At 37.1% G+C, this 16,723-nt stretch overlaps 1 protein-coding gene and 1 pseudogene across 3 annotated transcripts in view; both read left to right on the forward strand.

Moving 5' to 3' along the window:
- The window catches only part of TPTE2 (transmembrane phosphoinositide 3-phosphatase and tensin homolog 2), a 140,438-nt gene that overhangs the window by 82,036 nt on the left and 41,679 nt on the right, over positions 1–16,723 (forward strand). For 2 of the 3 annotated variants that reach the window (XR_004030138.1, XM_030813293.1), the window contains 6 exons: positions 5,664–5,714; positions 7,076–7,237; positions 13,796–13,915; positions 15,569–15,668; positions 15,815–15,878; positions 16,615–16,679. Coding sequence is in view for 2 of the 3 variants with exons in the window: in XM_030813293.1 (XP_030669153.1) it covers positions 5,664–5,714; positions 7,076–7,237; positions 13,796–13,915; positions 15,569–15,668; positions 15,815–15,878; positions 16,615–16,679 (562 nt within the window). In the remaining variant the exon portion in view is untranslated. The remainder of the gene's footprint in view (positions 1–5,663; positions 5,715–7,075; positions 7,238–13,795; positions 13,916–15,568; positions 15,669–15,814; positions 15,879–16,614; positions 16,680–16,723) is intronic. The other variant, XM_030813290.1, reaches the window with a different exon arrangement.
- Positions 14,232–14,343, forward strand: LOC115835352 (annotated as a pseudogene).

Here is a 16,723-nt window from a genome sequence, read left to right on the forward strand (position 1 = left end):
ATATTGCTGAACAATTAAGTTTCTTACAAGTTTTTAACTGTTACAAAAATGAATATATTTGAGGCTAAATCTCTGTATATTGTTGGTTATTTGCTTGTTATAAATTCTCAGAAGTGGAAATTCTGTGTCAAAGGGAATGATTGTGACGCTATTGATATTGATGTGTGCTTTAACATCAAGATGCAAAGTGTACATTTCTCCCTTCCCACACTTAACACTAGCCATCATTGATTTCTCTGATATTAGTAAATATATTTGTTCTAATGCACATTCTTTGACACACCTTCATTTATCCTTTTCTGTCTTTGGACTGAAAAGTTAAATCTATTGATCCTTTTTCTATTTTATGTAAGATAAGCAATTTCTCCCAGGTCGTCTTGCTTTTCACTATATAAAAGCATTTAATCCTCATGTAATCAAATGTATCTATACTTTTCTTTGTGATTTTGCCTTTAATGTTATTCTCAGAAAGTCCTTCTTACCCCAAGATTTTAAATATATTCACCAAAATTTCTGTTTTGAATTTATTTTCTTCATTTAAATAAAATATCTGCCCTGAATTTACTTTGTCTTAAGGTATAAAGTGTAGAAATTTACTTTTCTCCTAAGTGACTCGTAGTTTTCTCAGCATGAAAGTGTCATCCCCCTGTATTGTCCTTACCCTGTTTTAGTGATCTAGAGTGAGCAGGAAGACCAGAGTCACTGCAGTGTTTTTCGTGCTTTACATCGTGGCCATCTCGCTACCCCCCGAGTCTGTACCAGAGAAAAATGTGTCCAGTGGGAGAGATAGCACCTGCCTTCAATACAAATCCCATTTCATTAAACATGGTCTTGTTAGTGTCATGCAGCTTCCACCTTCTATTGATAAAAAATGAGGCATGTTCATAGTTAATATTTGTGCTTTTAATTCAACTTTGATATTAATATTGGAACTTTTAGTGTTTTAAGGTTTAGTATCTCATATCTTTTTCTATCTCTTTTTTTTTTTTTTTTTGAGCTGGAATCTCGCCCTGTCACCAGGCTGGAGTACAGTGGCGCCACTCAGCTCACTGCAACCTGCGCCTCCCAGGTTCAAGCGATTCTCCTGCCTCAGCCTCTGGAGTAGCTGGGACTACAGTCACGCACCACCACGCCCAGCTAATTTTTTGTATTTTTAGTAGAGATGGAGTTTCACCATGTTGGCCAGGATGGTCTCGATCTCTTGACCTCATGATCCGCCCACCTTGGCCACCCAAAGTGCTGGGATTACAGGCGTGAGCCACTGTGCCTGGCCTCTATCTCTTTATTTTTGAATTCTCATTTAAATTTAGTTTTTGTCTCTCGTGTATAGCATGTAATGCCTTTAATTTCAAAGTTATCTGAGATTATTTCTCAATATGCAATATGAGAGTAATATGTATTTATGATTTCTGGTATGTTTGGTTTTATTTATCATCTTTCTCTTTATTAGAGATACTTTGATATTTTCTTTGTAAATTTGTATATATTTTGCTATTAATTGATTTGTTTTCATCCCTTGCATTTTTTATTGATATGCAAGTCAGAAGCCCATTTCTAGTCTATCAATGTTTATATTTAAATGTTTAGAAAACATAATTATACCATTTTTTCCATCAATATCGAGAATAAAACTGGACTTGTACTTGTGAAAGATAAGAAATGCAACCTGCCTTTACTTCTATCTTCTTCCACACCTTGAATCCTAGTGTAAGAATGCCTAAAAATTCAAATCAATACTATTATTCATGATTTTATATTATTTATCTCTTAGAATCATTTATTTACATTTTCACCTGCTACTTTTTTTTATTATTATACTTTAAGTTCTAGGGTACATGTGCACAACGTGCAGGTTTGTTACATATGTATGCATGTGCCATGTTGGTGTGCTGTACCCATTAATTCATCATTTACATTAGGTATATCTCTTAATGCTATCCCTCCCCCATCCCCCCACCCCATGACAGGCCCCAGTGTGTGATGTTCCCCTTCCTGTGTCCAAGGGTTCTCATTGTTCAATTCCCACCTATGAGTGAGAACATGCAGTGTTTGGTTTTCTGACCTTGTGATAGTTTGCTGATAACGATGGTTTCCAGCTTCATCCATGTCCTTACAAAGAACATGAACTCATCCTTTTTTATGGCTGCATAGTATTCCATGGTGTATATGTGCCATATTTTCTTAATCCAGTGAACATTCATATGCATATATCTTTATAGTAGAATGATTTATATTCCTCTGGGTATCTACTCAGTAATGGGATTGCTCAGTCAAATAGTTCTGCTTTTAGCTCTTCAAGGTATTGCCATACTGCTTTTTACAGTGGTTGAACTAATTTACACTCCCACCAACAATGTGTAAGTGTTCCCTTTTCTCTGCAACCTTGCCAGCATCTGTTATTTTTTGGCTTTTTAGTAGTAGCCATTCTGACTGGTGTGAAATGGTATCTCATTGTGGTTTTGATTTGCATTTCTCTAATCTGTGATATTGAGCTTTTCTTCATATGCTTGTTGGCCACATTGATGGCCATTTGGGTTGGTTCCAAGTCTTTGCTATTGTGAATAGTGCCTCAATAAACATACATGTGCATGTGTCTTTATAGCAGCATGATTTATAATCCTCTGGGTATATACACAGTAATGGGATGGCTGGGTCAAATGGTATTTCTAGTTTTAGATCCTTGAGGAATTGCCACACTGTCTTCCACAATGGTTGAACTAGTTTACAGTCCCACCAACAGTGTAAAAGTGTTCAATTTCTCCACATCCTCTCCAGCACCTGTTGTTTCTTGACTTTTTAATGATCACCATTCTAACTGGTGTGAGATGGTATGTCATTGTTGTTTTGATTTGCATTTCTCTGATGGCCAGTGAGGATGAGCATTTTTTCATGTGTCTGTTGGCTGCATAAAGGTCTTCTTTTCAGAAGTGTCTGTTCATATCCTTTGCCCACTTTTTGATGGGGTTGTTTGTTTTTTCTTGTAAATTTGTTTGAGTTCTTTGTAGATTCCGGATATTAGCCCTTTGTCAGATGAGTAGATTGCAAAAATTTTCTCCCATTCTGTAGGTTGCCTGTTCACTCTGATGGTAGTTTCTTTTGCCGTGCAGAAGCTCTTTAGTTTAATTAGATTCTGTTTGTCAATTTTGGTTTTTGTTGCCATTGCTTTTGTTCACCTGCTACATTTTTATGCTGCATTAACAATTATTATTTAGACTTACCTAATTTTGAGTTTATATTATTTACCATCTTTTCTCTGTAAGTCATCTTCCCTATTTCTGTGTTCTTCATTTTGATTCATTGCTCAGCTGACTCAAGCACTTTGAGTAATTGTTTTTAGGAAAGGTACACGGAGGCTGTGCTTCGTGTTGCTTCATGTTGGAGTGTCTGCTGCTCCCGAGTGTGAACAGTACTTGTCCTGGATATGCATTTACTGAGTCATAGTTATTTCCCTGCAAACTCTGCACGTAACTGCTTGAAGCTGCATTTACATAGTGCACTTTTTTTAACCAAAAAAGTCTCAATTGTGTATTTACTTGGTATAATTTCAGGGGACACTGAAACAGATTCAGGGGCTAAAGCCACCCAAGCCACTTCTTCATGCCTTTGTAATCTGTCAGACTTGGTTCTGTATAGTGACATTGTCAAGTGAGTTCAGATTTATGACATTTCCTTGATACCCAGAAATCCAGTAGACTGTGTGGGATCAGAGGTTCTTGTAGTAAGGGAATGGCAACTTGAGGAGAGAATTCATCTCTTTTGGCCAATTGATCCTCCATCTACATCAGCCTTAACTCTCCAAGCCTGGGTGGAGGTGGTGGGTCCAGGTGGAGAGGGGAAGATTAGAAGGATTGGGGATTTCCTTTATCTCAGGTTAACCTAATAACATTCATCAAAGGCCAATTTTGTTTTTTTTAACTTTTATTTTAGGTTTGGAGGTACACGTGAGGTTTGTTACATAGGTAAACTTGTGTCAGGGAGGTTTTTTTTTTTTTACATATTATTTCATCATCCAGGTATTAAGCTTAGTACCCAAATAGTTATCTTTTCTGCTCCTCTCTCTCCTCCTACCCTCCCCCTTAAGTAGACCCCAGTGTCTATTTCCTTCTTTGTGCTCATAAGTCCTTATGATTTAGCTACCACTGATAGGTGAGAACATTCAGTATTTGGTTTTCTGTTTCTGCACTAGTTTGCTAAGGATAAGAGCCTCCAGCTCCATCCATGTTCCCACAAAATACATGATCTCATTCTTTTATTATGGCTGCATAGCATTCCATGGTATATATGTACCACATTTTCTTTATCCAATCTGTCATTGATGGGTACCTAGGTTTATTCCATGTCTTTGCTATTGTAAATAGTGCTGCAGTGAACATTCATATGCATATATCTTTATAGTAGAATGATTTATATTCCTCTGGGTATCTACTCAGTAATGGGATTGCTCAGTCAAATAGTTCTGCTTTTAGCTCTTCAAGGTATTGCCATACTGCTTTTTACAGTGGTTGAACTAATTTACACTCCCACCAACAATGTGTAAGTGTTCCCTTTTCTCTGCAACCTTGCCAGCATCTGTTATTTTTTGGCTTTTTAGTACTAGCCATTCTGACTGGTGTGAAATGGTATCTCATTGTGGTTTTGATTTGCATTTCTCTAATCTGTGATATTGAGCTTTTCTTCGTATGCTTGTTGGCCACATGTATGTCTTCTTTTGAGAAATGTCTGTTCATGTCAAAGGCCAATTTTGTCAGTGCCCCTGTTCTGCTCAGTATCTGCCCTCTTTGTTCTCCAGTCTTAGGCACAGGCTGTGAGCATTGTCTTAGGATTCATGGCTCTCGGGATGGAATTTGAGTCCTGTGTTGGAGGCTTCAGTATGACAGAAACTTCCTGAAGACTTCTCCTACTGAAGCCTCCTGTGTTGGAGGCTTCTCGTCCTGAAGAGCCTCCAACACAGGAGGCTTCAGTAGGACAAAAAAAATTGTTCTTCATCAGCTACCTTGTCTCCAGCCATTAAGTAAAATGAGGCATTATTGGAGGCTCCATCAAACAGGTTCTCCTTCCTCTGATTAATGGAAGGAGCCCAGTCTTTCGGGTGTTTGTCCTTTGAAGTATATCTTACTAAAATGTCTTACCTCTGAAGTTCATTTGCAACCTCATATGCGACTCTTGCTAATGTGTATCTGTTCACTAGATGTCTAGTTTGAGGAGATGACAAGAGCATCATTTACTCCCTATGCTCATTCCTGAAACACCTTATTTTATTGCAGTGGAAACTGAGATCTGGCCAAAGTTTGATGACTTGCCCAGGCTGGCATTAAAATACAGTTCTCTTCTACCACCCTTTTCTGTCTTCATGCTGTACTCCTTGAGTTGATGACCACAAGTTTAAGTTTAGTATTGCCATAAAGTTGGGGTTGGGGCTTTGCGTGCAATGGAAATGTTACTAAACATCCAAAGTTTACTGTCTTCTGGATAGCAGAGTAAACAAGTAAAATACTCATGGAGCAGGAAGAATAAAATTTTAGCTATTAGTAAAAAGCATTTTGTTATACAACTTCTGAATAATTTTCTTTTAAAATTATATTTATAAAGCCCTTTGTTTTTTGGTTAAATTTACAATATGTTAGAAGAAATCTGATTAATTTTATTTTTACTTCTTTTTGCAGCAGCAAGATTAAGAAAATTGTGCGTTCAATTGTATCATCCTTTGCATTTGGGTATGTGAGACATAGAAAACACCATGTATTAAATATATCTGAGACTTGGCTGGGCGTGGTGGCTCACACCTGTAATCCCAGCACTCTGGGAGGCCGAGGTGGGCAGATCACATGAAGTCAGGAGTTCAAGACCAGCCTGGCTAACATGGTGAAACCCCATCTCTACTAAAAATACAAAAATTAGCCAAGCATAATGGCAGGTGCCTGTAATCCCAGCTACTCAGGAGGCTGAGGCAGAAGAATCGCTTGAACCGAGGAGGCATAGATTGCAGTGAGCTGAAATTGCACCATTGCACTGCAGCCTTGGCGACACAGCAAGACTCCATGTAAAAAAAAAAAAAAGAAAAAATATATGAGTCTCATATATATCTATACATATATATAATATATATAAGACTTAATACTTCAATGAGAAACACTGAAGTAAAATAACCAAAAAGCATTTCCACTGTCCATCAGTTGCTAAATAGCCATGTGCCCCATCTAATGTAATCTAATTTATCATGGAATTTTGGTTTAAGCTGGACATTAAGAATTGCAAATAAATGGCTTTTGCCTAAGATTAATAGTAATGTATTAATAGTGTTTTTCTTCCATCTGCAAAAGTAACATTAATGAAAATCAAATGTTAAAATTCTATAATTATTAGTAAAGTGTTTTATTAAGTACCTTATACATCTAGAATTACTCTTTAATTCTGGAAACAATTTACTTAGACTCTTCTCTACATAATAGTAAGATTTCATACTATGATAATAGATTTATGCAATAGTTTCCTTTTGAATTAGTAATATTTGAATTTGAGCTGCAAGTTTTTAAAAAAGTACTTCAAAGACTAATTCGTCTTCATAGATTAGGCAAATAGTCTAATCAATTTATGAAGAATATATTTAGAATATGTAACAGCAAGTGGCAGGAGGTACTTTAGAGTTCAAGACTCATGTGCCCATCACTATGCTAGAATTATCCAGATTAATGAGGGTTTATTTTTTATGAGAAATTGGTATAAACTTCTTATGAAATTCTCAAATTTTAAGAAGAGTTTGTAAACAGACACAGGTGATTTTAATTCAGTTTTACTTTTCTCTCTTGAGGTGTTGGTCTGATGTGTCTACTATAAAAGGCCATGATAATATCTTGTGAAGTGGTTTGGTGAGAATTTTGTTTATTAAGAACGGCTTCTATTGGGTGAAAACAGTGATTTTTCTGAGATTCGAAGGCATTACAGTTTTTCCTGCCACTGGGCAGCTTAATACTAAATAATAACATTTTGGTACCTGATCAGTGGCTTAAATATAGTATAGCTATAGGGACAAATGCCCCTTTATCTTTGTATTTATTTATTTATTTATTTATTTTAGAATATTTGGAGTTTTCCTGGTCTTACTGGATGTCACTCTCCTCCTTGCCGACCTAATTTTCACTGATAGCAAACTTTATATTCCTTTGGAGTATTGTTCTATTTCTCTAGCTATTGCCTTATTTTTTCTCATGGATGTTCTTCTTCGAGTATTTGTAGAAGGGTAAGTTTGATTATTTTTATAATGCATTAAGCTATTTTGTACTTTTATAAGAAGCACTTTGGGAGGCTGAGGTGGGAGGATCCCAAGGTCAGGAGTTTGAGACAATCCTGGCCAACATGGTGAAACCCCGTCACTACTAAAAATACAAAAATTAGCTGGGCATGGTGGTGGTTGCCTGTAATCCCAGCTGCTTGGGAGGCTGAGGCAGGAGAATCATTTGAACCTGGGAGGCAGAAGTTGCATTGAGCCGAGATCACGCCATTGCACTCTAGCCTGGGTGACAGGGTGCACAGGGCGAGACTCCATCTCAAAAAAAATAAAAAAAAATTTAAAAAAAGAAGCATTTTAAAATAATTAACAGGAGCATTCACCACAAACTGACTTAAGAGCCTTTGGGCCTTATGAGAACATTGGTGGTAGTCTGGCAGTACCCCCCCATGGCCTGTGTTTGAGGTGGCCATGGATTGCTGCTCCTCTGCCTTTGGACAGGGGTGGAAAGAGTGGGAGGGACTGCATGTTGTGGTTTGAGTGACAGCTCAGCCATAGCACAATAAAACACTAGGTAGACTTTTAAAGTTTTTGATCTAGGCCCTGATTCCCAGATAGCACCTTTGGATCCACCTGGAGGCTAGGAGAACTTGCCATCCTGAAGGGAAGGACACAGGCCTGGCTATTTTTACCATGTGATGACTGTAGAGCCCCAAGGCCTTCAGCAAAGTTCTGCAATAGCCAAGGAGTGGTTATAGCAGGTCTTGGGCAAGACCCAGTGCTGTGCTGGCCTCAGGTCTGACCCAATGCAGTCACAGTAGTGGTGGCCACAGGGGTGCTTGTGTCACTCAACCCCAAGCTTTAGGTGCCTCAGAACAGAGAGAGAGAGACTCTGTTTGTTTGGGAGAAAGTAAGGGAAGAAAACAAGAGTCTCTTTTTGGTAATGCAGAGAATTATCCTGGATCTTGTCCAAGACCATTAAGACAGTACCACTGTGAGTCTGCAAGAACCACAGAGTTTAGGAGGCTTGGGGTGCCCCCTAAAGCAGATACAGCTTAGATCACAATATCCAAGTTCTTTCAAATATCTGGAAAGCCTTCCCAAGAAAGGTGGGTACAAACAAGCCCTGACAGTGAAAACTACAATAAATACAGTGAAAACTACAATAAATACCTAACTCTTCAATGCTCAGACACCAAAGAACATCTGCTAGCATCAACACTATCCAGGAAAACATGACCTCACCAAATGAACTAAATAAGACACCAGGGGCCAATCCTGTAGAAACAGAGATATGTGACCTTTTAGACAAAGAAATCAAAATAGCTGTGTTGAGGAAACTCAAAGAAATTCAAGATAACACAGAGAAGGAATTCATAATTCTATTAGATAAGTTTAACAAAGAGATTGAAATAATTTAAAAGAATCAAGCAGAAATTCTGGAGCCAAAAAATGTAATTGGCACGCCAAAGAATGCATTAGAGTCTTTTCATAGCAGAATTGATAAACCAGAAGAAAGAATTAATGAGCCTGAAGACAGGCTATTTCAAAATACATAGAGGAGACAAAGGAAAGAATAAAAAACAATGACGCATGCCTACAGGATCTAGAAAGTAGCCTCAAAAGGACAAATCTAAGTGGTATTGGCCTTAAAGAGGAGGTGGGGAGTGTAGAAAGTTTATTCAAAGGGATAGTAACAGAACGTCCCAAACCTACAGAAAGATATCAATATCCAAGTACAAGAAAGTTATAAAACACTGAGCAGATGTAACTCAAAGAAGACCACCTCAAGGAATTTAATAATCACAGTCCCAAAGATCAAGGATAAAGAAAGGATCTTAAAAGCAGCAAGAGAAAAGAAACCAATAATATACAATGGAGCTACAATATATCTGGCAGCAGACTCTTCAGTAGAAACGTTTCAGGCCAGGAGAGAGTGACATGACATACTGAAAGTGCTGAATGAAAAAAACATTTACCCTAGAACAGTGTATCCAGTGAAAATATCCTTCAAAGTGAAGGGGAAATAAAGACTTTTCCACACAAAAGCTGAGGGATTTTGTCAACACCAGACCTGTCCTAGAAGAAATGCTAAAGGGAGTATTTCAATCAGAAAGATAAGGACATTAATGAGCAATAAGTAACAACCTGAAGGTATAAAACTCACTGGTAATAGTAGGTATACAGAAAAATGCAGAATGTTATAACACTGTAGCTATGATGTATAAGCTACTCTTATTCTAAGTAGAGAGACTAAACTATGAGCCAATCAAAAATATTAACTACAACTTTTCAAGACATAGATGGCATAATAAGATATAAATAGAAATAACAAAAAGTTAAAAAATAGGGAAACAAAGTTAAGTTGTAGAGTTTTTATTAGTTTTCTTTTTACTTGTTTATGAAAACTGTTATTATAAGATTAAAATAATGGATTATAAGATAGTATTTACAAGCCTCATGGTAACCTCAGACCAAAAAACATAACAATGGACACATGAAAAATAAAAAACAAGAAACTAAATCATATCACCAGAGAAAATTACCTTCACTAACGGAAGACAGGAAGGAAAGAAGGAAGGAAGAGAAGACCCCAAAACAACCAGAAAACAAATAACAAAATGGCAGGAGTAAGTCCTTACTTATCAATAATAACATTGAATGTCAGTAGACTCAACTTTTCAATCAAAAGACAGAGTGGATGAATGGATGAAACAACAAGACCCATCCAGGTGTGGTGGTGGCTCATGCCTGCAATCCCAGCAGTTTGGGAGGCCAAGGCAGGCAGATCACGAGGTCAAGAGCTAGAGACCATCCTGGCAAACATGGTGAAACCCTGTCTCTACTAAAAATACAAAAATTAGCAGGGTGTGGTGGTGTGCACCTGTAGTCCCAGCTACTCAGGAGGCTGAGGCAAGAGAATCACTTGAACCTGGGAGGCAGAGGTTGCAGTGAGCTGAGATGGTGCCACTGCACTCCAGCCTGGTGACAGAGCAAGAATCCATCTCAAAAATAAATAAATAAATAAATAAAATAAAAAGACCCATTGATCTGTTGCCTACAGGAAACACTCTTGTCCCATAAAGACACATGTAGGCTGGAAGTGGTGGCTCACTCCTATAATCCCAGCACTTTGGGAGGCAGAGGCAGGTGGTTTACTGGAGGTCAGGAGTTCAAGACCAGCCTGGCCAATATGGTGAAACCACGTCTTTACTAAAAATACAAAAATTAGCTGGGTGTGGTGCCAGGTGCCTGTAATTTCAGCTACTCATGAGGCCGAGGCAGGAGAATCACTTGAACCTGGGAGGCAGACATTGCAATGAGCTGAGATCACACCACTGCACTCCAGCCTGTGTGACAGAGTGAGACTCAGTCTCAAAAATAAATAAATAAATAAATAAAACAAGCAAACAAACAAACCCAAAAACCAAAACCGAAACCAAAAACATGCTAATATATCTGATAAATATTGATGCAAAAATCCTCAACAAGACACTAGAAAACTGAATTCAACAATAAATGGGAAAGATCATTCATCATGACAAGTGGGATGTGTCTCTGGGATGCAAGGATGGTTCAACATTTGCAAATCAATCAATGCGATACATTATATCTACACAATAAAGGATAAAAACCATAAGATCATTTCAGTTGATGCTGAAAAAGCATTTGATAAAATTCAACATCCCTTCATGGTAAACACCCTAAAAAAACTGGGTATAGAAGTAACACACCTCAACATAATAAAAACCATATATGACAGACCCACAGTCAGTACCGTACTGAATGGGGAAAAAATGAAAAGCTTTTTTATGTGATCTAGAACACAATGAGGATGCCCACTTTTACCACTGTTGTTCAACATAGTACCGGAAGTCCTAGCTAGAGCCATTATAGAAGAGAAAGAAAGGGAATAAAAAAAGAAATCCAAATTGGGATGGAAGAAGTAAAATTATCCTTGTGTTTGCAGATGATACATTTTATTTGGAAAATACTAAAGACTCCACAAAAAAAACTATTAGAATTGATATATTCAGTAAAGTTGCAGGATACAAAATCAATATACAAAAATCAGTAGCATTTCTATATGTCAACAGTGAACCATTTGGAAAGGACATTTAAAAAGTGGTCCTATATACAATAGCCACAAATAAAATTAAATACCTAGAAATTAACCTAACCAAAGACGTATAAGATCTTTATAATGAAAATGATAAAACACTGATGAAAGAAATTGAAGAGGACACCAAAAAATGGAAAGAGATTCCATGTTCATGGATTGGAAGAATCAATATTGTTAAAATGTCCATACTATCCAAAGCAATTTACAGATTCAATGCACTCCCTGTCTAAATATGAATGACATTCTTCACAGAAGTAGAAGAAAGAATCTTAAAATTTATATGGAGCCACAAAAGACCCAGAATAGCCAAAGCTATTTTAAGCAAAAAGAACAAAGCTGTAGGAATCACATTACCTGACTTCAAATTATACTACAGAACTATATAATCAAAACACCATGGCACTGGCATAAAAACAGACACATAGACCACTGGAACAGAATAGAGAACCCAGAAACAAATCCACACACACTTACAGTGAACTCATTTTTAATAAATGTGCCAAGAACATACATTGAACAAAAGACGTCTCTTCAACAAATGGTTCTGGGAAAACTAGATATACACATACAGAAGAATGCACCTAGACCCCTACCTCTCACCATATACAAAAATCAAATCAACATGGATTAAAGATTTAAATCTAAGAATTCAGTGAAACTACTATACTACAAGAGAACATTGGGAAGAATCTCCAGGACATTGGTCTGAGCAAAAATTACTTGGGCTATACCTGACAAGCACAGGCAACCAAAGCAAAAATGGGCAAATGGGATCACATCAAGTTAAAAAGCTGCTTCATAGCAGAGGAAACAATTAGCAAAGTGAAGAGACAGCCCACAGAATGGGAGAAAATATTTGCAAACTACCCATCTGAAAAGGGATTAATAACCAGAATATGTAAGGAGCTCAAACAACTCGCTAGGAAAAAATCTAATAATCTAATTTTTTAAATGAGCATAAGATTTGAACAGGCTATTCTCAAAAGAAAACATACAGATGGTAAACAGGCATATCAAGAGATGCTTAACATCATTGATCATTAGAGAAATTGGCAGTGTAGAAAACTACCATGAGATATCATCTCACCCCAGCTAAAATGGTTTATATCCAAAAGTCAGGCAATAACAAATCCCGACAAAGATGTGAAGAGAACCCTCATACACTGTTCATGGAAATGTAAATTAGTAGAACCAATTGGAGAACAGTTTGGAGGTTACTCAAAAAACTAAAAATAGAACTACCATATGATCCAGCAATCCCACTGCTGGGTAGATACCCACAAGAAAGGAAATCAGTATATAGAAGAGATATCTGCATTCCCTTTTTGTTGCAGCACTGTTAATAATGGCTAAGATTTGGAAGCAACCTAAGTATCCATCAACAGATGAATGGATAAAGAAAATATAGTACATATACATAAGAAGAGTATTATTTAGCCATAAAAAACAATAAGATCTTGGCCAAGTACAGTGGCTCATGCCTGTAATCCCAGCACTTTGGGAGGCTGAGGTGGGCAGATCACCTGAAGTCGGGAGTTTGAGACCAGCCTGACCAACATAGAGAAACCCCATCTCTACTAAAAATACAAAAATTAGCTGGGTGTGGTGCCGGTCACCTGTAATCCCAACTACTCGTGAGGCTGAGGTAGGAGAATCACTTGAACCTGGGAGGTGGAGGTTGCAGTGAGCCGAGATCACGCCATTGCACTCCAGCCTGGGCAACAAGAGTGAAACTCCATCTCAAAAAAAAAAAAAAAAAAAAAAAAAGAGATCCTGTCATTTGGAACAACATGGATGGAACTGGAGATCACTATGTTTGTTAAGTGAAATAAGCCAGGCACAGAAGGATAAACATCACATGTTCTCACTTATTATGGGGCTCTAAAAAAAAACACAAAAAACAATTGAACTCATAGACCTAGAGAGTAGAAGGATGGTCATCAGAGGCTGGGAATGGTAGTAGGGGCTTGGGGGTGGGGAGGTGGGGATGGTTAATGGGTACAAAAAAATAGAATGAGTAACGCCTACTATTTGATAGCACAACAGATTGACCATAGTCGACAATAACTTGATTGTATATTTTTAAATGACTGAAAGAGTGTAATTGGATTGTTTGTAACATGAATGATAAATGCTTGAGGGGATAGATACCCCATTGTCCACAATAAGGGTGATTATTATGCATTTAGTTATATCTCTTATTATGTTTGAATTGCCATGTTGGTGTTTTAGTCACATATAAGTGTCAAATGATGAATATAATTTCATTGTTTGAAACTTCCCATGAATATTATATTTTTCCCTTAGTCTACTCTAGAAAATACATCTTAAATAATTCATGATAGTAGAATTCTTAATGGGGATGAGTCAATAGTTTGTGGTCTTTAAATATTCCTATCTCTTCTGGCAGGGGAGAATGAACTTTTTTTTTTTGTTTTATATTACAGGAGACAGCAGTATTTTTCTGACTTATTTAACATTTTAGATACTGCCATTATTGTGATTCCTTTGCTGGTTGATGTCGTTTACATTTTTTTTGACATTAAGTTTCTTAGGAATATTCCCAGGTATGAAACATAAGACTTACCTCTCTTAAAGTTTTTCATTAACTTTAGCATTTTCTGTGGCTTTTATTCTATGTAATCTTTTCAACTTCAAATATTCTCATTCTATACCAAATACATTGCTTTAAAATGAAATGTTTAGGTAAATTCCCACATACTTTGAAACTAAAAGATTGTGATATTTAGGGACCAGTGAAGAGTATACACACTAAGTACCATTAACTGAATAAAGAAGATGCAGTACCCAAAGAAGGACTTTTACTCTTGTACTAACTTTAACTTCTCTACATTTTGAAGTTCTCATCAAATTCCCATTTGTATCATTTTTTGGCCTTTTGGCTAAGATCAAGTATAATATTCTTATCAGTTTAATATCTGGTATATAAAAAAAATTTATATTGAAAATAATTCCCCTCTGTGCTTCAACTACAAATCCCTTACACATAATGTTCTGTCTGGATTTTTCCTACAGCCAAGAGGGAATTTATTTGAGCAAACGCAAAATTTGAGTGACTTCAATCATGAGTTTCTAAAAAATAGCAAACAGAACAGAAACTAGGAGATGACACATGTAACAACACAATAGTAGAGTTTTGCAGTATAGTTGTGGTAGAAACAAAGAAAGCTTAGCAAAGTTAGAACTGTTAGGGGTTAGGAAACTAAAGAGTGTATGAGGCCCTGGTGACTCTCTTTCTTTTTTTACTGTGACAATGAGGAAAATGAAAGAGCAAATGTATACTGGGATGTAGATGGTGGCTTCCTAAGCTTGTTCATGGGTCAAATAGCTGATTTCTTTTTGTACCCTAGCTTCCCTGGACTGCAGCTCAGGCCCCAACTAAAAGCATGTTAAGTGATAGGCTTTTGGAGTTATTTGAAAATAACCTCAGCCAATGTGGTCCTCTGACTAGAAACCTCAGCATCACTTGACAGCTTGCTAGAAATGTAAGAAGAAAAATACCTTAGGCCCCACCCTGGACCCACCGAATCAGTATCTCTGGTAACCAGCAATCTGCAGCTTAACAAGCTTTTCCAGGTGGCTCTTATTGACATGTGCCCAAATCAGAGAAGCACTAGTCCAGACATCAGTTCTCTGCTTCGGTGGTTCTGATGGTAGGAGAGATACCAGCTAGAACACTTTGGAAGTATCTCAATCTGTTGCCTGCCTGATGTGCATTAGCAGCTGTAGTGAACATCTGTTACTCATGGGAATAACAAAGATGAACAAGAATAATCGATTTGTTTTGATGTGGAAAAATTGAAAATGCTAGTCTTAAATCCCAAAATTAAATTTACAAATGCTAAGAGTCTATCGTATCACTATTTCTCTAGACCAGAATTTCTCAGCCTCAGCATTACTGACATTTTGGGCCAGATCATTGTCATAAGAGGGTGGTGAGCAGTTATATTAATTGTAGGGTGTTTAGCAAAATTCCTGGCCTCTATTCACTAGATGTAAGTAACACAGACACACACACACACACGCACACCAGTTGTGAAAACCTAAATGCCTCCAGACATTGCCAAATATCCCCCAGGTAGGTAATTGGGGAGAGGAGGGAAAATTGCCTCTGGTTAACAACTGCTGCTCTAGACATAGTTTATATTGATAAAATTCTGTTTCTGAAGCAAAAATGGATCTTTTAAATTTATTGCTAGATGGACACATTTAGTTCAGCTTCTACGACTGATTATTCTGATAAGAATTTTTCATCTGGTTCATCAAAAAAGACAACTTGAAAAGCTGATGAGAAGGCTGGTAAGTGGGCAAAACATGCTTATGATTCAGAAAAATATTTTGTGTTTTGGGACTCATTGGCAAGGGTTGATATCTATACTGTATAATGTTTTTTATTTTTATGTTGATGAATGTTTCACAAACTAATGATGATTTTAAACTCTCAGGTTTCAGAAAACAAAAGGCGATACACAAGTGATGGATTTGACCTGGACCTCACTTACATTACAGGTTTGTGACACTTAACTGTTGATTTACTTGTATTACTTCACTTTTTCTTGTAATTGTATTTTTTTTTGCCTCATCTAAGACACATTCATTCAAAATATTCTTTATTCATGAGGATATATGCCACTGTGATAGTGTGACATATTTGTGGTTTAGCCCTGGCAATGGAAGATCTGCACGTCTTCTCAATTCAGGACTACTCAGTTGCAGCATAGGAACTTGAATGGACTTTCAGCTGACTCCATTTGAGTTTCAATTTATTAACCTCTAGTAGTTATTTCTGAGTCCCAAGAATCCCACAGAGACCTCTTCTCATCCTAGAACCCCAGAGAATGAGGTCAGTGCTTTGTAGATCTCAGGTTTTCTGAGTGAGAGGGCTGCAAAGCACCTTGGGAGTTCCCACCATCACTGGTGCCCAGAACTCTTGGATTTTCTCTGGTATTTAAGATAAGAAATAAATTCTAAGAACAAGGAGAACTTCAGACTGAGGCCATCATAAGTACATGGCATACAGTTAGAACTAGTGGAGACTTAAGAACTCCATGCCAGTTTAATGATCATTGTGTTGGATAATTTAATATGTTATTTGATTATCCTGAGTATTAGCTCTTTTCTGTCAACCTCAATCTTAAAAGGTTTTTTTCTGTGAAAATGGAGTCTGATCATGTATAAATTAATTTTTTGTATGTTATATGAAATCTATAATAATGTTTGTAATAGTGATGATTTTGACTTTCAGAGTGTATTATTGCTATGTCATTTCCATCTTCTGGAAGGCAGTCTTTCTATAGAAATCCAATCGAGGTAAGGGTCTTTATCTGACAAATACTCATTTCTCAGTGAATGTA

Source organism: Nomascus leucogenys, chromosome 5 (assembly GCF_006542625.1).
Source record: "Nomascus leucogenys isolate Asia chromosome 5, Asia_NLE_v1, whole genome shotgun sequence".
NCBI lineage: Eukaryota > Metazoa > Chordata > Mammalia > Primates > Hylobatidae > Nomascus > Nomascus leucogenys.